We start from the raw sequence: 22,381 nt of genomic DNA on the forward strand, positions 1-22,381 counted from the left end.
ACGAACAAATTAATCTAACAAATTAAATTTTTACTTGTAGTAAAATGCACAATTACGAACATTAATTTCGAACATTTTAATCAACACTTCAATCAAACATATTAAGTATTTATATAACGAGTTTTTCTTTTCTTTTTTTTTATCAATGATTACTTGATGTTTGTCGCTTAATCTTTATCATCGTAATTATCTGAAACTGTTCACTGTCCTTCAACTTTCTTCAAATGCACAATGTTCCTTCGATATGACTGCCCTGTTTCGTCGTTCATTCCCTCAACATTACTTTTCTCTTTTCTAGTTACTGTGTGTATGGCTGGGTTGAAATCAGTTGTCAATTTGTTTTGTTTAATTATGTTTTTCACATAAACTTTTTCTCCGATATTTATGTCACTCTCTTTTGCTTTTCTCTTTTTATCCTTAGATTCCTTTCCTTTCATTTTCATTTCGAAATCTTTATCCCTTACTTCTGAATTCGTTTCAGCATTTTCCACGTCCAACACTGAAGGCAATTTGTCTCTAAATTGTCTTTTGTAGAATAATTCTGATGGAGTTTTGCCTGTAACTGAATGAGGTGTGCTAGTGTACATCATTAAGTATTTTAGCAAGTCATCTTTCCAGTTTGATCTTTCGCTTTGGCTGATTTTAAGTCTTTTGAATATATCACGGTTTTGTCTTTCCACTTCACCGTTTTGTTGTGGCCAATATGGAATTGTGTGATGTAAGTTTATGCCATAATCGGAACAGAATTTCTTAAACTCATCGCTGGTAAATTGTCTTCCATTATCAGCTGTTATACTTATTGGTATTTCAGTTCTTGAAAATATTTCTTTTATCATATCGATTATTTCTTTTGCACCTATAGATTTCGTGATTTTAATTTCCTTATAACGGCTGTAATAATCTATTACTAGGGGAGAGGGCCCCAAGGTGGTCAGGGCCCTAAGGTGGTCACCCTAAGAAAATTTTTGTATATTAGTTAGTATCTTCAAATGTTTTTTGTTATTGTTATTATTTGAGAAGACAAAGATTTTAGTAAAGTTTTGAGGTAAATGAGTCTCTTTGTAACGTGAACGTCGTAAAATTTCTATTTTTAAATGATCGAGAAATTTTTTTCTCAGGGTGTTAAAATCATCGAAATTTACCATTTTAAATTAGTAAAAATCGTTATAACTATCTTTATATATCGTACAACATTTATCACTGTGAATGTGAATTTTATAAATTTTTAAGTTTTATGATGAATAATAATGAAATAAAATTATTTTCAAAATTTTACCTGTCTAATACATACACAAAAAGTATCATTTTTGACGAAAGGACAAAGTGCAAAAAAATATGTAATATGTTTCTATGATTCTGAAAAACAATTAATATTAAATAAACAACTTAATAATACGTTTTTTACATTTTTTTAAAACTTTTTTAGTGAATTTTTGTATTGTGACCACCTTGGGGCCACTTTTTTAAAAGTCGAATTTTCAACTTTTTTTTAAAAAGTGCCATAACTTTTTTTATTAATGAAATGAAAAAAACTTTATGATAGGAAGTTAGGTAATAAGATAAAGTTTTAAATGCCGTATTATTGACCTTTATATATAATTCCATTTGAAATCTACAGTCGTTCAAAAGATGGGTGACCACCTTAGGGCCCTCTCCCCTACCAGTAGATAATGGCCACTCGGAAGAGGACCTAATAAGTCCATAGAAATATCTATCCAAGCTTGTGTTGGTAATAAGCGTCTTGTCATAGGGTTAGGAGGGTTTGGTGCTGAAACGAGAGTACACCCTTTGCAAGCTTTAACATAATTTTCTGGATTCCTATCGATTTTTGGCCACCACACTTTTGTGCGTAGTCTAGACTTAATGGCCACTATTCCGGGATGTCCTGTGAGCTGCTGCTAATACCGTATTTCGTAAAGGAAAAGGAATGACGATTTTAATTCCCCGTAATAGAATGTTGTCTTGAAAGCAGAGTTCATTTTCGAAAATCTTATAGTTATTGGGTTTTATGCCCCAATTTCCTTCGTACAAAACTTTTTTACTGTTTTTAATTCTTCGTCTATTTCAGAAGCTTCCATTATTGTCTTTAGAGAGATTGCAGGTGAACACGATTTTTCTACCATAAGATTTACATAATTCTCATTGTCGAACGGGCGAGGATCGGAATATGTGCATAACCGCGATAGAGAGTCTGCAATGTTATTTTTTCCAGGGCGGTATATTATTTGATAATTTTTATAACATTGGAGTCGAAGAACCCACCGTTCAATTCTAGCACATGGTTTAGAATGTGGTCCAAATATTACCTCAAGAGGCTTGTGATCACTGATTATTTCAAACGACTCCATACCGTACAAATACATATTAAAATATTCTACTGACCAGACAATACCAAGGGCTTCTTTTTCAGTTTGACAGTAACGTTTTTCACACTCTGTCAGACTTTTATTTCCGTAGGCAATTATGCGTGGTCCTTTTGAATCATATTGAACGAGAACGGCGCCTAATCCTACAGGACTAGCATCTGCGAATACTTGTGTCCTATCTTTAGGTTCATAATATCCTAAAGCTTGGATTTTTTTTAACGCTTGTTTTAGGTTTTTGAATGCCTCCGTCTGTTCATATTTCCAATATTGTGTAATATCACCAGATTTGCCTAATTTCAGACGTAATAGCTTCCGTAGTGGATCCGTTAAGGTTGCTAAGTGTGGAATCCATTTGCCCACAAAGTTTACTAGGCCTAGAAAACTTTGAAGTTCCTCCACTGTTTCAGGTTTTCTAAAGGTTGTTATAGTTTTGCTATATTTATCCAGTGGTTTGATGCCATTGCATTACATGACAACTCATAACCTAGGAATTCTATCACTTTCACTTTGAACATGCACTTTTCACTATTTAAAAGAACATTATTTTCCTTTAGAACTTCTAGGACTTTGTTTAATCTGGTATTGTGCTCGATTTCGCTGCATCTGAATACTATAATGTCATCAATGAAGTTGACTACGCCTTCACATTTTAACAAAATTAAATTCCTTCTAAAATTTTCTGAAACTGTTCAGGAGCACAGCAGATTCCAAACATGAGACGTTTATATTTTATACTGGCTATTTGTTAAACAAGAAGAAGAAGAAAAGACGTTTATATTGGAAAAGACCTTTACTAGTAATAAATGTTGTTATATATCGACATTCTTCACTGAGTTCAACTTAATGAAATGCGAGCTTAATATCTAGCCTCGAAAAAAACTGTGTTTTTCTTAATCTAGGAATTATTTGTTCCGTAGTCGGTAGGGGGTGGTGCTCTTTAATGATAGCCTTTTTTGGACGTCTCATGTCAATACAAATTCTGACAGTCCCATCATTTTTTAGAATAGGTACCATAGGTGAAATTCATTTGGCAGGTCGTTTTACTGGTTCAATGATATTCGCTTTAATTAATTCGTTTAATTTTCCTTTGATTTTTGTTTCCAAAGGTATTGGTACTCTGCGATATGGCTGACAGACTGGTGTAACTGATTCATCAATGGGAATATTTATTTTAACATCTTTGAATTTAGGGAATATACCGTCACAAATTGTGTTTATGCTTAGTCCTATTTTTAAAACTCCCAATGATACAGCGGTTTCCTTGCTTAATAAATTTTTTGTTTCATCTTGTATTACGTAGAATTTTGCTATTTTTGATTCAGTACCCATTTTAATTTCAGTGTCGAAAGATCCTAAAACTTTTAGAGGGTTCCGACTTGCATAACTCATAAAAGTTTTTACAGGATTTTTTCTTGATTGTAAATTTTGACTTTAGCTTTTTTCAATTCTTCCCAAGTAGAGTCGTTTATAATATTGTTCTTACTACCTGAGTCTATAAGCATTTTGATATTAATCCCTCCTACTTAACAGACCATTTCTTCATCGTCATCTAAATAGAATATGTAGTCTACTTCTGTCTTACTCGTGTCATCTGTTTCTGTTCTCTTCTTTTTAGTGTTTTCTTTTTTGGAATCTATCGTTAACTTCCTTTTTAGGGTTCCGTACACCTACGGTGTATCGGCGGAACCCTATTGGTGAGACTCTGTTGTCCGTAGCCAAATCGTGTCCCCCCCCCTAGCGGCTAAACTATTTGACCTAAAGAGCTCAAATTTTGTACAGATATGTATTTTCACACGTAGATTACAGGAAAAATATAGAGAATGTGTTTGGAGATGATGGTCATAGCGTTGTCAAGGAAATAACAAGATTTTTGGCCAAAAATGCATAAAAAGTGACCATTCCCCCCCCTTAACTTCTAAACTATTCGACATGGAGAGCTGAAATTTTGCATGCTGGTGTATTTTTACTCGAATATTACAGGAAAAATATAGAGAACTTGATATGTAATGATGGCCATAGCGTTGTCAAGGAAAAACTAAAAAATTAAAAAAAAAAAAATTTTTTCCCTAACTTTTACATTATTTGACCTAATGAGCTGAAAATTGGTATCCTAGTGTATTATTACAGTCTGACGACAAAAAATTTATTTAAGAAACTTTTTGAAGAAAAATAAAAAAAAAATTTTTTTTAATTTTTTTTAGTTTAAACACGTGGCATTAAATATTTTAAGGAAGAGAGTGAAATTTTAAGAGAATAAATGAGAGGTTGTTTTCTGACTTTAATTTCTTAACTAAAAATAAAAAAAAATTGGACAAGTGCGAGTTGTACTCGCACTGCAATGGCGGGTTCCGCACACAAATATTAAAACAATACTTGTAACATTGATCGGTAATTGGTAGAATTAAAATAAACAATTATAAAAATATATTAAAATCATTTGATAAAAAAAAATAACTAAAAAAAAATTAAAGTATTGTATATATCTAATATTGTAAACAATAATAAGCAGAGGAACAAAATTTTCAAAATTTATTATAGTTCCTCTGCTTATTATTGTTTACAATATTAGATATACAATACTTTAACTTTTTTTAGTTATTTTTTTTTATCAAATGATTTTAATATATTTTTATAATTGTTTATTTTAATTCTACCAATTACCGATCAATGTTACAAGTATTGTTTTAACATTTGTGTGCGGAACCCGCCATTGCAGTGCGAGTACAACTCGCACTTGTCCAATTTTTTTCTATTTCGTTCGACATTGTGAACGAAAATGTTCCCAGATTTCCAGATTTCTTTTCTCGTGCTGGGCAGTTATTGTAATCTGCCGAGTGTTTTTCACTACCACAACGAGAGCAAACTTTTTGTTGCTCTTTGCTACCTATATTGTGAACTGTATCAAAATTTTTTGACAATTTAAAATTTTCTAACTGTCTCTGTACTGTTTCCAACGCATTTGCCTCAAATATGATTTTATCGAGGGTTATTGAATCACCAAGTGTTAGTATTTTCCTTCTAAGCTCTGCTGACTCACACTTTTCTGTTATTTGGTCTATGAGGTTATCTTCCGCGTTTATTGCGATCTCGTAAACATCAACATTAATATCCGTTTCATGAGCACCAGGGATATTGTAATATATTTCTTATAGAGATAATCCTCCTGTGTGTAAAAGAGCTGTTCGCTTCTGTACGGGCTTTTTATTTTTGCTGCTGGTAAATAAATTTCAAATGCTTTTTTCCATTTCTCCCATCGCAATCCAACTGAAGTGAAGTCGCCTTCGAAATCAAAAGCTTCTAAGGGGCTGATTTGAGACATCCCTCAAGCGATCTGCAAAAAGTTGTTCTATTATTGTTAGGCTCCAATTATCTGTTTGTTAATTTACCACTTTTTTTTTCTATTTTGGTTCCAATTAACTGTTTGTTTATTTACCACTTTTTTTGTATTTTGGTTCCAATTAACTGTTTGTTAATATACCACTTTGTTGTCTTTTGGCTTATTATAGTTCCAATGAACTATTCGTTAATTAACTATATTTTTATTTTATTTATTTATCTTTTTTTTGTAGTAATTTGTTTTATTTTCTAACATTATATAACTTACTTACGAATATCCTCGTCGCCAGTTGTGGTGTTCTGGTATATCGCTTTGAATGAATTCTATCCCAAATAGTGTTTACTAACGACGCCCTTCGGTCAGCGGCACAACAGAGACTAACTCTATCCTCTAACCGACAATAGCAGGTAGTTGACATTAAAAAGAAAATGTGAAAGAAAAACCTTCTTTAGGGAAGAAAAATCAAAGTTATCTATTTGATAATTAATATTGTTTATAACAATTTAAATAAGTTACTTTTTAAACAAAAAGGACATATATTCTTGTAATGAACTTAAATTAAAAAGAAAATGTGGAAGAAAAACCTTTTTTAGTGGAAAGGAATCAAAGTTATGTATTTGTTAATTATGATACCAGTCACTGTATAGGAGAATGACTGGCTGAAAGAATCTCATTAAATCATGGATGATTAGATCAGTCTTGTGAAATCAACAGAATTATGGTTAATAAGAATTACAATTGAATTAACCCGTGTAGAAATTGCCATATTTAGGCCATAACATGGCATGAAACACCTTCTCAGATCAAGCCCAAGTCTGGCCAGACTTAGGCCCAATCTGGGAAGGTGTTTCATGCCATGTTATGGCCTACAGAATGATCAAAAGATCTGGCCCCGATTAGGGCCATGGTTAAATTCCTACACGGGAATATAAGAATTAAAGTGACTGTATTGGTTTTTTAATTATTCAAAATTAAATTGCGCAGGGAGTACACGAGGAGGCAACCAGCCTCGTGTCGACGTGGGAAAATTCAATTAAAAGAAACGTTATTACCTGGTAACGTAATTAATTTATTCATTAGATTATTTATTTCACAACATTCCTAACGGATGAATAACCTTCAGAACAGAGTGGCGATGTTCAACTTTATTCGTTCCCTTTTTGAGGTAGAGAGTTGGAGGAAATTCGGTCGTAATCTTACAGCTTCCGGAGTGGACTCTGGTGAAGAAACAAACAATATTTGTGGCTGTCGCTGTACATCGTCCAATACTCCGTCGATGTCGTCGTCGATGACGATCGTCTCTCTTTAGAGCTGATGGCTTAGGAGGTGATGGTGGGGAAGAAGGAGTTCTGTCGTCGTTTGGGCTGAACGATCTCTCATCGACAGTATTCAACTCCTTACCTTAGCAGGGCTCAAAGCATCAAAACTCCCGAGGTGAGATGGCGGCGACGGTGGGTTTTTCTCAGGACTAAACGGTAGCAGCAATACTAGCGCGGGACGCCAGAATTGACAGTAGGTTGAATTACGGCTCTAGGACGAGGGTGATTCTTTGATACATAATCTGCCGTCCTTTTTAAAAAGACACTATCTACATTTTAGCTCAATCGGAGATATTGAAGGAAACGCGTTTGCATCTGGATCTCTTAATAAAATTAAAAATGTTGTAAACAAACTTATGTTCTTGACTAATTCGGACACGCTCTTTTCATCGGTGCAAAAAAAAATTTATTAATTTTAATTATTTATTAATAAAACTGTAGATAGTGCACATTTTTTATCCAAAAATTATGGAGAATACATGAAAAGTGCACTATGTGGTAGATAGTACGTTTAAAATTGCTTTGTCGGTCCACTTTTCTGTTTAAAGCGTCACTATCTACATTATTTTCTAACACAATCCTTTATTTCTGTTATATTTTTATCATTATTTTATATTTTATTTTATTTATAATTATATTATATTTTTTAATTTTGAAAATACCGAACGAAAAATGACGAACAATAGAGGGGCTGATAGTAAAAATGGTTTATAATAATAATAATGGAAGCAAAAGTAGAATAAGTGACTTGAGAGCAAAAACGGGTGAAAATGATTATGTAATTTCTTGATAAATTAATTATATTAATGCTTAAAAAATATTGTCAATAATAAAAAAACTTATTTTATTTGAATTAATATTTTGTAATTATTATAATTAATTTATCAAGAAATTACACAATCATTTTTATCTGTTTTTGCTTCTGAGTCACTTATTCAGTTATTCTACTTTTGCTCCCGTTGTTATTTTTTTAAACCATTTTTACTATCAGCCCCTCAATACATAAATTTTATTTACCATTATAACTTTATTTTATTTGATTATTATGTTCTGCATGAAATTTTTATTAAATTAAATGTTAACTTTAAAAAAAGAATAATTAAAATTGTTTTATTTAATTTGCATAAAATATATGTGTTAATACAAAATAAAAGCTTTATTGGCAAATTATTGTATTATTTTTATTTTATTTGCATAATTAAACTTGTAGATAGTGCTCTCTCTCGAGGAAAGTTAACCAAAGTTCGAGAAAAATATGTACGAAAAACGTCACTATGTACATAGTTCTCTACTTTTGTGACTTTTGAGACCAGTTTACTGACTAAGCTATGTACATAGTGCTCGTGAATCAGGATTTCAGGGGTCAAGTGGGTTGAAAATCCTGAAAATTTTGTAGATAGGTCGTCTCCTTCTGCAGATAGTGACACTTTAAAAAATATTTCTCGAAAATCTCTGTAGATAGTTTAATTGACCGCTAATTATCTTCTAATCTAATTAAAATTTTCAATTACGAATACGACTATTAGATTCGTCTTTTCATTACGAATCCAACGGTATAAAAAACTCATTTTTCATAAAATATGTAGATAGTGCCTTTTTTAAACTGGACGGCAGTAATCCCAACAACGCTCACCGGCTCTCCGGAACAGTCGCAGAAGTCGGCGCAACGACTTGAGCAGTGGATTTAATAGGGACAGATAACCTGCCGAACAGCGGTAGAGGTAGGTCCACTCGGTCTCGGGGCGCTGTCGCTGACTGGCTAAAACAGAATCGCTGGTATAAGGCCGAAACACGGACGTCACATAGAACTGCTGGCTTCTTTTCCACGAACGTGCCCATCCCTGAAGGAGAGGTCGATTGAGGATTACCCACAAAAAAAAGTGTCGTGCGCGGCAGACCAGACTAGTCATTTCCTATGTATTTTGACCCGCTGAACACGAATCCGAAGTCCGTTTTGCTCCATCACGTCAGGATTTTTTTCTAACCTCAAAAAATCTGTCGGATTCTGAGAGGTAGGCTATTTTTTCTTAAATTAATGGATTTACTTCAAACTTGGTAACTAGGGGTTTTTTGGGTCGCTGATGACAAATTTGAAGTTAGATTTTCAAAATTCAAAATGGCGGCTCCAATATGGCGGACGAATTTTTTAAAAGTTAATGGATTTACTTCAAACTTGGTAACTAGGGGTTTTTTGGGTCGCTGATGACGAATTTGAAGTTAGATTTTCAAAATTCAAAATGTTGGCTCCAATATGGAGGACGAATTTTTTAACTATTGATGGATTTACTTCGAAGTTGGTATCTAGGGGTTTTTTGGGTCACTGATTACGAATCTATAGTCAGACTTTCACATTTTGAACCCCCTGCACGGAAAAAATGTCCGTGCACCGCTTGTCTCACTTCCAGTGCAGTTGATGCAGAGGTTGTCCGATGGAAGTGCGTTTGCTGTCTCTAGAAAGGGCCGTATATGATCCCTTTTGAAAGTGTAAGATTTGTACTGTAATTAAGGACCATTGATGCACATATAGAGATAAACAGTGCACAGAAATTTTTTCCGTGTGGCTGCTCCGAAAAATTTTTTGGTAGAGTGTTGTGTAGCGGGAACTGTAATTTTTTGTTTTGTAATGAACTACTCTCAAGAACTGACAGTTGGGTCTCATTGCATCATAGAGATCAATTCGGCAAATGCACAAAACTTTTTTCATTGAGGTAATAATGTGACAATAAGATGTAAAAGTTAAATAATAAATTTTTAAGCAACGAGATAAAAAGGAACTTTAATATCCTCTATCCTTCACTATCTTATTCCTTAAAAATACATTGTTTACCTTGTACGCTTTGCACTTTTATTGTGTTTCAGCACAATAGTAATCCTCTTGACTTTGTCCTCGTCAAGTCAGAAAGCTCTCATACTTAGGCCTGGGGAGGTATGAGGGTTATCACCCCTAGGACGGCGGACTCACCTGCGATCGGGCCAGGATCCCTAACGTGCAGGTTTTCACATAAATCATGGCTTCTCAAAATCAAAACAATAATAAAACTCCAAAGGCTTCAAAACTTAATTTTGCAGTAACAACGTCGGTACACTTATGCGACAGCAATGCAGATGCATTTTGTTACATATGTGGACAATTCGATGTCCCCAAAAATCGTAAATCAATAAATGAAAATGTCAAACAGATCAACAAAGATTATTTTGATCTTGAGATAGCCAATCAGGATAAAAATTTTGTTCCACACAAAATTTGCAGTTCCTGTTACACAATGTTAACTCGTTGGAATCATAAAAAAGAGGATAAACTAAAGTTTATAAAGCCAACTTTGTGGGAAAAACCATTAAATCAAAAAGATTGTTATTTTTGCAACACCAATGTGCAAGGATGTAATAACAAAAATAAAAAGAACATATTGTATGCTAATGTCCCCACTGTAAAAAAACCAGAAATTTCATGCAATCCACCTTCTTCTCCCAAAACCTTGGAAATTGACAGTTCAATTCATTCAATTGCTCAGATGTTGTCGGACACGTAAATAAATTAAAAACAAATATATACAAAGATGAAAATTAGAGACTATTTATTGTCTCTTCGAAAAGAAGTTTAAAAGTAGTACTAGTACATAATACTAATATTTATGCTCCAATTCCAATAGCGCATTCAACGGAAATGAAAGAAAACTATGAATATATGAAACTAGTTTTGGATAAAATTAGATACCAAGAACACAACTGGCAAATTTGTGGAGATTTTAAGATTTTAAGCATACTACTTGGACAACAATCAGGTTTTACAAAAACACCATGTTTCCTGTGATTGTGGGACAGTAGAGATCGAGCAAATCACTACATTAAAAAACAATGGCCAAAAAGAAATTCTTTCGAACCAGGTTCAAAAAATATAATAGAAAATGAAAACAATGAAAAAATGAAACAATTTGTCAAAGCCTTAGATAAAGAAGGAAACTGTTTTAAATACCTGGAACAAAAGTTTCCAGAAAAATCTGATGCGAAACTAAATGAAGGGGTTTTTGACGGACCACAAATTCGCAAATTGTTAAAAGATGAGCAATTTATCACCAAGATGAATAAAAAGGAGAAAGCCGCATGGCTTAGTTTCAAAGCAGTTGTCAAAAATTTTCTGGGTAATCACAAGAGTGAAAATTGGGAGCAAATAGTTAGTAATATGATTTAAAATTTTTGTAAGTTAGGATGCTTAATGAGCATAAAGATGCATTACTTAGACTCGCATCGGGATCGATTCCCTGAAAATTTGGGAGATTACAGTGACGAACAAGGAGAACGATTCCATCAAGATCTTAAAGAATTTGAGCGTCGTTATCAAGGAAGATGGGATGTAAATATGATGTCCGACTACTGTTGGATGCTGAAAAGGGATATTGTACCTGGAGGCACCAATTTGAAACGGAAACCATTACACAGATCCTTTGAGGACAAAAGAGTGCGCTACCATAAAAGGACGTGAATACCTTACTTATGTATATAAGAATTTCCATTTCGAGTTTTGAAAATCTAACTTCAGATTCGTAATCAGCGACCCAAAAAACCCCTAGTTACCAAGTTTGAAGTAAATCCATTAACTTTTAAAAAATTCGTCCGCCATATTGGATCCGCCATTTTGAATTTTGAAAATCTAACTTCAAATTCGTCATCAGCGACCCAAAAAACCCCTAGTTACCAAGTTTGAAGTAAATCCATTAACTTTTAAAAAATTCGTCCGCCATATTGGAGCCGCCATTTTGAATTTTGAAAATCTAACTTCAAATTTGTCATCAGCGACCCAAAAAACCCCTAGTTACCAAGTTTGAAGTAAATCCATTAATTTAAGAAAAAATAGCCTACCTCTCAAAATCCGACAGATTTTTTGAGGTTAGAAAAAAATCCTGACGTGATGGAGCAAAACGGACTTCGGATTCGTGTTCAGCGCGTCAAAATACATAGGAAATGACTAGTCTGGTCTGGCGCGCACGACACTTTTTTTGTGGGGCTGTGAGGGGTGCTGAGTAACCCGCGGAAAAGAGAGACTCCCGTTGTTTAAGGAAAACGGTCCGACTAGGGGAAGAGGCATCCAACTTCCCGTAGAAGGAAAACAAGTATTATTGAGGAGGTACCCAGACTCAATAATCACTATAGCCGGTGTCATAAACAAAAGGAACAAATTATGTTAGATTCTGCGGGAAGAGGCAACCAGCTTCCCGTAGAATGAAGAGAACTAATCTTAAAAGTCCGTCTATTGGGTACTGATAGTTAGATTTAATACAAAAAGAGGCAACCAATTTCCGTATTAAATTCAAAATTAATGAGGAGGTAACCAACCTCAGTAATTACCGCGATCAGGACCCAAAGCGACGCGGATTAATTAAGGCTCGGTCTCATTGAGAGGCAACCAACTCACTATCGTTCAGAGAAACCTAGTTCTCGGTTTATCAGTTGATTTCGTCACTTATGGTCACTTCTCATAGGAAGAAAGGCAACCACTACTCCTACGATTTGTTCCGTAGTTATTAAGGAGGTAACCAACCTCAATAGCAAGGTAACTAATGACAATAAGTTCCAATAATCACAGAAGTGAGAGGCAAATAAAACTGACGTCTTGGGTCCGTGCGAGGAGCTCCTTCGACTGCGATTTCGCCAAAACGATAGTGGGAGCAAAATTTTAGAGAGAAAGGGGAAAATTGCAGTGTGGGGGTGCGCGAGAAGCTGCGCTTTCCACAATCAACGCAAACCCCGTGCGCGCACGGTCAACGCGTTTCGTGTGAATCAGCAGCTATCTAGCGCGCCTCGCCCGAGAACTCCCTGTTTCTCCGAAGTTTTCATTAACCCTACTTAGCCTTTCTTAATTAACCTATGTTTAAGTTTAATTAACAAAAGACCTTAATTAATAAAAGAGACACAAAAAAAAGAAAAGAATCCAGCATTCCCACACAAACAAATGTACCATCCTTGGCTACATTATCAAATTAACATGTAAATGTAACGATAACACATATATAATAGGTATATAAATTGTAATAAAATTACACATTCACTTAATTAAGGCTTGCGGTATTGATAGAGTGCGCAGGGTCGAAAATTCTTTAACCCTTGCTGGTTCTTACAATTCTTAACCTAGTGGATTGGCGTTATACATTTTTATTTATTTTTTCGTGCAGATTTCAAGAAACATACAGAAAAAATTATTAGAGTTCATCTTCATATTTTTTTTCGGTTAAGAAAAAAAGTGTGACCCCTCCCTTGGTTTTAAAAATTCTTGGCCTATTGGACTACAGTTTTCCTTATTTTATGTATTTTCATGTGTAGATTTCAGGAAAAATACACCGAACATGATTGGATTTTATCTTCATATTTTTTCACTCTAGCGCTTACAGTTTTTTACCTAGAGAGCTGAAAATTGGTACACTTTTGTATTTTCACGTGTAGATTACAGAAAAAATATAGTAGAAATAATTAGAATTGATCTTTATTGCGTTTTGAGCGAAAACCTTAAATTTTTTTTTTAACTTTTGATAATAATTATACCTATGCTACTTCTCTCAATTCTTAGTCTAGTGGACTGGCGTTGGGCATTTTTTATTTATTTTCACGTGTAGATTACAGAAAAAATTATTGAACTTCATCTTCATATTTCTTTTTGCGAAAAACTAGAAATTTTTTTTTATTTAGAAAAAAAGTGTATACCGCTCCCTTGTTTTTCACAATTCTTGGCCTATTGGACTAGTTTTCCTTATTTTATGTATTTTCATGTGTAGATTTCAGGAAAAATACACCGAACATGATTCGATTTTATCTTCTTATTTTTTTAGTGAAAAACTCAAAGTTTTTAAAAATTTTGTCAAAAAAGCGTGTTTTTTACCCTAGTGCCCACCGTTTTTTATCTGAAGAGATAAAAATTGGTTATTTATTTATTTTTACCTGTAGATTACAGAAAAAAAGTACAGCGAAAAATATTGGAGTTCATCTTTATATTTTTTCAGCAAAAAAGAAGAAGTTTTAAACGAAGATACGGAACTCTGCGTCGCCCTTTAATCCAATATGGCCGCAGTCAGTGTTTTGACAGGACCAAAACAATGAATGATTTTCGTCTTCCTGGTGCTCTTGAATATTCGGGACTCACATCCGAATAATATATGCACCAGGAAGCACTTCCCCTGTAGACTTTTACTAGTCACATAGCGTTGACAGACCAGCCGATTTCCAGTGAACATTTTCTCGATGACTATGAAAATAATAAAATGCGAACGGCAGAAATTCGTGCTTCTCTAGTCTTTGCCAAGATTAATACATTTTTTTATTATTTAGTTTAAAAAAATTTAGAAGTAATCGAACAGTAAACTAAAATTTTCGAATATTAAAAATAGTGTTTGTAATAGTGAATTAATTTATACATGTAGAAAATTTTTAATGATCTTTAACATACAATAATTAATAATTATTATTGAATAAATAAATAATTTTATTATAATATTTTAATAATCTATAATAAATATATTAATTTTAATTATAATAATTTTTGATATAATATATCATAAAAAACACATAACATTAATAAAATAACAAAATAAATAATAATAAAAAAATTGTAAAATAATTAAACGAATTTTAATGAAATCTGATAAATATTTGAAAATATTTCGCAATATTTGATCTGACATTTTGAATTTCAAAAATCGGACTTCAGATTCGCAATCAGCGACCCCAGAAAACCCCGAGTAAGAAATGTTAATCAAATTCGATCAATTTTTAGAAAATTTGTCGGCCATATTAGATCCGCCATTTTGAATTTTTGAAAACGAAGTTCAGATTCGCAGTCAGCGACACCAAAAACCCCGAGTAAGAAATATTAATCGAATTCGATCAATTTTTTAAAAATTTGTCAGCCATATTGGATCCGCCATTTTGAATTTTTTAAAACGAAGTTCAGATTCGTAATCAGCGACCCCAAAAACCCCCGCGTAAGGAATATTAATCGAATTCGATCAATTTTTCGAAAATTGGTCAGCCATATTGGATCGACGAGAAAATTACCGTTAAAAGTTGTCTCAGAAATGTGTCCGTCCCGTCCTTAAAGGGTTAAAACAACTTACGTATGTTATGTAAACAGATTTAATGAAACTTACGTAACTAATTAAATTTACGTAAGTTACGTAACTATAACAACTTACGTAACTACAACAAATTACGAAAGTTAATGTAGTTACGTAAGTTTAATTACTCTGGTTACGTATCATATGTAAGTTCCATTAATTACGGAAGCCATTCTATTTACGTAACTTACGTAAGTTCTATTTTTTACGTAAGTTACTTTACTTACGTCATTTACTCTGTTTATTTAACATACTTACGTTTTATTAATTACGTAAGTTTCTCTGGTTACGTAATTTACTCTAATTACGTAACTTACATTAATTACTTAAGTTGCTCGAGCTACGTAAGTCAAGGGAAACAATTTTTCAGTTTCAAGCTTACACTAAACTAATATTTAGACGTTAATTTAGTTTCGAGTCGACACGAAACTAAAATCACTTTGTTTAGTTACGTGTCTACTAGAAATTAAAGTCGCTTTGTTAATTTAGTTTTGCGCCAACTCAGAAACTAAAACGAAACTAAACTTTCGAGACGGTCCCTGTCTTAAATCGATAAACCGTTGAATAACTCTTCATTTAAACAAATTTCTTCTGAAAATAACTTGCGAGAAATATCCAGAAAATAGAAGCGTTGAGGAAATAGGTACTTGAGACTAAAGAGTGAAAGGTACAGAAAGAGATGGTAACAGTGAAAGAGAATGGGACGGACGCCTGCCGACGGCCTGACGAATGAGCGAGGAAAATGGGCCTACCGCCAGACAGAGAGCGAGCGAAGGGGCGCTACTCATCGGACAGAGCCCGAGAGAGTGGGGACGGAAGCAGGAATGTGGGTAAAAGGGAAAATGGTCCGGACGTGGGCGAACGGAAGCGGAGAGAGTGGAAATGTAAAAATTGAGAAGGAGGCGCCATGAGGAAAGATAGAGAGAAAAAAGGACTACCTTTACGCGGTTATTGGCTCAGCCAAAGCTAGGAAAGTATGAGTTAATGGTAGTTGTGTTAAAACTCTTTTCCAGAGACTTACCACCACTATCACCCTCATAGTTTACCATTACTGCCGTTAGTGACATGTATAAATTAATATTGTTTGTAACAATTTAAATAAATTATTTTTTAAGCAAAAAGGACATATACTCTTGTAATAAACTTAAATTAAAAAGAAAATGTGGAAAAACATTTTTTTTGAAGGAATCAAAGTTATCTATTTGTTATTTAATATTGGTTATAACAATTTAAATAAATCATTTTATGTTTCATTAATTGTCTGGTGGTCATATTAGATTATTTTGAACTGATTTAGATCATGTGCAGTAATAAAATTGAAAAATGAACGTCCGTTTTTAAAAAAATATATTAATTTGTTAACTTTGATTAAAATAAAAAATTAGAATCAGAAATAATTATTATCTCAAAAATCGGTCTCGAGGGATGTCTTAAGAATTTATTCCTTTTTAATTTAAAACAAAGAACACTCAAATCGGTTAAAAATTGTAGGTTGTAGACATTTTTGAACAGTAAATTGTAAAAAAAATTCCATTGTGCTACGGTTTTTTCATTTGTCAATTTTGCAGGAAATAAATTTATAACTTTGTTAAAATTAATTTTGACTATTTCATTTTTACTTTGATATTAAATACAAATATATTATTGATATTAAATATATTATTGATATTAAATATATTATTGATATTAAATACAAATGTATAAATATTATACATATATTAATACAGCTTCAAGTTACACTTGGTACTTTATTTATGTGACTCTTGAATTAAATTTTTTAAAATAAATAAATGAAAGATACACCACGAGTATACTCGGGTTAAACCGTAGGGAGGTTAACTAAATGTGAGTTTTAATTTTATTAAATTCAGTAGACATTAATTATTATCAATTTTTAATTCAAAATAAAATTGTATATATTTACTAAAAAATGTTGTCAACTATTCTATTAAACATCAACAAACTTCTAATCAAAAAAACTAGGGTAATGTCACCTTGAGTGGACCGCCTAAGCTTTTTTTCTAAAAAATTCTTTATGACAGCAAATTAATCGGAGGTTTCTATTTCAAGCTTTAGTTTAGATCCCTAGATAAGTGTTTATACCATAATAGCATTGATTTTTTTTATTTGGGAAAAACAATTGACTTTAAAAAAATAGCTCATTTTTAAGGAATGAAAAAAGTGTAACCTTGAGTGGACCACTCTTAAAAAATTGTAAAAGTTATTCTAAATTCTTTAATGTATTTAATATTTCTGATATATTGAAACAAAATTTATGCTTATGCAGCTTCAGACCATGTTTGTATCGCAATGTTTACAAGTGAAACCATTTTCAATAATTTTGGCACATATAACATCAAAATCACAAAAAAATTAATAAAGAACATAAAACAGTTTCAAACCAATTTATTTCCATAAAAATGGTAAACTGACATTAAAAATATAAAAAACAGGCAGTCCAGTCATGGTTATAAACAGTGGTCCACTCATGGTGACATGCAACTTTTTATGGCAGACACCAAAATTTTTTTTTGAGTCAAAATTATCACTTAATTAAACTAAGACAATCAATTTCAATGTCCAAAGTAGTAGGAAAAAAATAAGTTACCTTTTAAAACTTAAATTTTACACTACTTTTACACTTCCGAATCACTTTACTCATTGTAAGAGCGACTTCTTTTTTGGTTTGTGTTCTTAAAAATGCGTTACATCAAACAATAACGTGTATGATTATCGCGGAACATAAATTCTTACTGTTTCTAGGTGCGGTGCTGCTATTCGTTTTATTTATTTCACGTTTCCGCTGTCAGATAACTTAAAAACTCAGGTGGTCCACTCAAAGTGGCGGTCCACTCAATGTGACATTACCCTATTATTTATATGAATGTATTTGATAAAGAATTTTGTTTTATTGTTTAAAATAATGTCCAAATAAAAAATTCCGAGAATCTCGGTACTTTCGCTCGAATAACGATAATATCGTTCGAAAAACAAAAGACTTATTCACATATAATTTTTTTTGACATAATATAAGAACAAATATTGATCGTTTTTTATATCGTGTCAATCGAATGCATCACTAAGCCTCTCGAATTCTTTGATGGAACAATAACTGAATGCGTGATAGTATTTCTGGAAAGATTTTTTACTACGCAGGCATGAATTTTGCTATTTTTTATGCTTGCGAAGCGGGGCAGAAAATGATATTTTCATACGGGTCGGATAGTAATGGGAGCAAATGCTCCCTAGGGAGCAAATATAATGGCGGATATGCAAAAAAAGGCGAAATAGGCAAAATCGCTGTTTTCTGATTGACCGATAGTAGCGAGAGCAAAAATGATGTTACATAGAGAAAACAGGCAAAACATTAAGAAAAGTTTTTTCTCTTTTTAGTTGTTTTTTGTGGGTAGGAGGCTTCACCCCCCAAACCCCCCGACCAAGGCGCTGCCCCTGGACCCCGTCGGGAAGAGACCTCCTGAACCCCCCCTCGCTACCAAACAAGGGCGTACGTTTGAATGTATATCGGTACACTACTATGTGAAAAAATATCTGTGAGGCTTTTCCTTTCATCGCAAAATTCCTACCTTTGTGGTAAAAAATAGTGTGTGCATCACGGGACAGATGCCTTTTTCATACTCGTGCGATTGTCATATTGACAAATTTCGAACTCATATGAAAAAGCCACTTTCTATCCCTTGGCGCACAATTTACTATTTCTTAACCCGTTAACTGTCGCTGACGCATATATGCTCAAAACTAAGACTGGAGAAAAGTGTTCATGACGCATATTTGCGCAACGTAAAAAAGGTGATTAAAAACTTCTTAAATGTTCCTAAAACCGGTTACTCGGGGGTCTTCGAGGTCGCTGATTGCGAATATGACATTCGTTTTCCAAAATTCAAAATGTCGGATCCAATATGGCGGCCATCAAAATAAAAAATTGACCAGATTGACTTGAAACTGAATGCTCGGGGATTTTCAGGGTTGCTGATTACGAAACTAAAATCAGTTTTTAAAAATTCAAAATAGCTGATACAAAAGTTGTCGGACGACAAAATAAAAAATTAATTTGATTTGCTTGAAAGTTACTTGGGGGTTTTAGTATTATGTAGCTACATTGAACGACGCGTCTAGTATATAATCTAGTATATAAAAAAATAAAATTTTAAAAAATATATTAAAATTTTTAAAAAATAAAAAAATGGAATGTAAAATCCTATGGCAGTTTCCTCGTGGTACATTCTGGAGTCGTGGATTTAAAAAATTTAATGAACTATAAAAATTAAATTCACCAGCTAATGTCAGGGTATTTAACGAAATTTAACCAATTAAATAAAATTCCGACATATTGGATCCGCCATTTTGAATTTTGAAAAACTAATGTCAGATTTGTAATCAGCGAGCCTAAAAACTCCTGAGTATTTAGTTTCAAGCTATTATAATTAATTTTTTCTTTTGTCGTCCGCCATTTTCAATTTTGGAAAACTAATATTAGATTCGTAATCAGCGACCCTTAAAACCCCCGAGTAACCAGTTTCAAACAAATTCGACGAACTTTGAAAAAATTTCCGCTATCTTGGATTCGCCATTTTGAAATTTCGAAAAACTGATTTCAGATTCGTAATCAGCGACCCCAGAAACCTTAGGGTACCAAGTTTCATAAAAATCCATTAAAAATTTGTTCAACACACTTTTAGCCCAAACAGTGGAAATCTCGTTGACAGCCAAGGGGTTAAGTTTGTGTAGTTGTGGCTAAACAGATCGTAGTGCACATCGACTTGCTTCTCCGCAAAACAAAGAAATCTATTTGTTTTTATAATGTTTTTGAGATCACGAGCAGTTCTAGTAATGAAATTGAGTGAGCCTAATCATGAACCCTGGGGAACACATAAAGTTAGCAGACTTATAAAAAAACATGCCATCACTTTTTCAATCATATCTTGTAAATAAAAGGAGATATAAAAAAAATTAAATACAGGTAGAAAGCTGATTAAATTTTGAGTAAAATAAGCCGTCTTTGAAGTCATTTCGTTAACTATTTCTTGAGTTGTAGAGTGAGAAAGAAATTAAAAAAATTATCAAATTTTCTCATTTTTGTCTCTTGACTTCAACTTTTTCAAAAATCTAAAAAAATTTAGATAAAAGGTTTTTAAAAATACAGAAATCTTCGATAGAATTTCAGCTTTAAAATAAGCCTTCGAAAATTACAAAAGATTGATCCGTCTTTGATATATCATTAAAAATGTGAAGCCGTGTTTCGACCGATTGGTGCATTGAAATTCAACTCTGACAACTCGATTCTGGCTTCGCGCGGCTGCGAATGAGAGAGAAAGCAGGGACGAAATCATGCGGGGAAACGATAAACTTTAGAGTTTCTTTATATTACTCGTAAAACATCATTATTTATTATTCCCCAACATAAATCCGTCCCTGTTTTTTCTCCTATTCGCAGCCACGCGATACTAGAATCGAATCGTCACAGTTAAATTCCAATGCAACAATCGTCGAAACTTGGCTTCACATTTTTAATGATATATCGAAGACGGATTAACCTTTTTTAATTTTCAAAGGCTTATTTTAAAGCTGAGATTCTAACAAAGATTTATGTGTTTTTAGAAAAATTTTATCTAAATTTTTCTAGATTTTTGAAAAAGTTGAAGTCAAGAGATAAAAATGAGAAATTTTGATAATTTTTTTTATTTCTTTCTCACTCTACAACTCAAAAAGTAGTTAACAAAATGACTTCAAAGACGGCTTATTTTACGCAAAATTTAATCAGCTTTCTAACCGTATTTAAGTTTTTTTGTATCTTCTTTTATTTACGAGATATGATTGAAAAAGCGATGGCATGTTTTTTATAGAGTTGCGTGTAATCGTCCAGATACTCGTGGACAGTAGTGTATATCACATCGATCTATCTGCCTTCATAATATTCTGGAGGTATTATGCATGAAATACCTTACCCCTCCCCTTAATACTTATTGTATTAAAAAAAGGTTTTCAAAAAACTTCAAAAATCGAGCTTTACAGATCGACAGATAATTTAATGCAGAAGATTTAGAAAACAAGAGAAGTGTTTTGGTTAAAAATTGTGACCTGTTTGTTATGTATTTATTTCTATTTAGCTATATTAAAAATTAATATAAATTAATTGTTAGTAATAATACAATTATAACAAACCATAAATTGTGGTAACTGGAATCCTTTCCCTCGTTCTAGACAACACTGTGGTATTGTCCCGTTGAAACCCCGACTTGGTATTGAGGCTATTCATATTAAATAATTGAATTATTATTAAAATATTTATTTCTGTCAGATTTTATTTGTTGAAATCGTTACATACCACTTATATCATGGTCGATGAATTGTCCCCACTGCATCAACATGTGAGAAATAGAAGCTAAAGATATATCTCTATCCTCATGAATAAGATTCGACACTTCTCTTGAAGAAGGTAATAATTCTTCGTTCAAAGATCTTCTGACACTTTGAATACCATCTTGATAAAGTGGAGGTAAAATTCTGAAAAAAATTACATTTTATAGAAATAAATACAAGGGAAAAATTTTACTGTGTGGACGTCCCCTACTACCTACGTTTTTAAGGACATCCTCGCACATATCTTGTGTGTGACCCATGGTAAGAGTAGAACTATACGGAAAAGTTATTGGGTGAGTTGCTGTTTCACGCTTACGTCCCACAATTTAGATGCTCTGCTTTATCTATTAAGGTGGCTCGCACAAGACATGTTATTACAGTGAGCAGAATACGCATAAAATGGGTTAAAAAGGATAGATTTTATTAGCCATACTTGTACTTATTCTTACCATGGGCCACACACAAAATATGTAAATGGACGTTCCTAAAAAGGTAGGTATATTTTTTTATATTCGGATAAAGGTTGAAATCCATATTTTGATCAATTATAAGCCTGCAAAAAAATAACAATTTTTGTTGTCAGAGATTCAAAAGTAATTTTTCGTAATTTTTGGTATGCTGAATCAGAATCTGGGGTGCTATTCTATAACTTTACTCTCAGTTTTACCCTCACATTCACCTTCACTCTCACTTTCAATCACACTTTCACCTTCGCCATCACTTTCATCTTCAACGTCACTTGATTGGGTTGAACGCGTTAAATTGGGAGATTACTAATCTGCTGCACAGCAGATGAAGCTCGAAAACGTGCACAAGTTATACAACGGGCAATTATAGCCTTTACAGCTTGGTGACCTTGTGTTATTCAATATTTTGACGGAG

At 33.0% G+C, this 22,381-nt stretch overlaps 3 protein-coding genes across 7 annotated transcripts in view; all 3 read right to left on the reverse strand.

Moving 5' to 3' along the window:
* Positions 1–200: 200 nt before the first annotated feature.
* Positions 201–836, reverse strand: LOC122504136 (uncharacterized protein K02A2.6-like). The gene has a single exon (XM_043615066.1). It carries the CDS (start codon positions 834–836, stop codon positions 201–203), a length of 636 nt encoding a protein of 211 aa, XP_043471001.1.
* Positions 837–3,389: 2,553 nt separating this feature from the next.
* LOC122504137 lies at positions 3,390–3,695 on the reverse strand. Its single transcript, XM_043615067.1, has one exon. The coding sequence runs from the start codon at positions 3,693–3,695 to the stop codon at positions 3,390–3,392; it is 306 nt and encodes a 101-aa protein (XP_043471002.1).
* A 2,334-nt stretch (positions 3,696–6,029) lies between these two features.
* The window catches only part of LOC122504126 (peroxidasin-like protein), a 316,998-nt gene continuing 300,646 nt past the window's right edge, over positions 6,030–22,381 (reverse strand). Inside the window, exons 7-9 of one of the 5 annotated variants that reach the window (XM_043615053.1) lie at positions 21,465–21,643; positions 21,302–21,387; positions 6,030–6,093 (exon numbers count right to left, since the gene is read on the reverse strand). In XM_043615053.1, coding sequence (XP_043470988.1) covers positions 6,046–6,093; positions 21,302–21,387; positions 21,465–21,643 — 313 coding nt within the window. In that variant the 3' untranslated portion in view covers positions 6,030–6,045. Of the gene's footprint in view, positions 6,094–14,044; positions 14,254–21,301; positions 21,388–21,464; positions 21,644–22,381 lie in introns of those variants that run through there. The other 4 variants (XM_043615054.1, XM_043615052.1, XM_043615057.1 and 1 more) reach the window with 4 other exon arrangements.

The sequence above is a fragment of the Leptopilina heterotoma genome, unplaced genomic scaffold (genome assembly GCF_015476425.1).
Source record: "Leptopilina heterotoma isolate Lh14 unplaced genomic scaffold, ASM1547642v1 Lhet_279, whole genome shotgun sequence".
Classification (NCBI taxonomy): domain Eukaryota; kingdom Metazoa; phylum Arthropoda; class Insecta; order Hymenoptera; family Figitidae; genus Leptopilina; species Leptopilina heterotoma.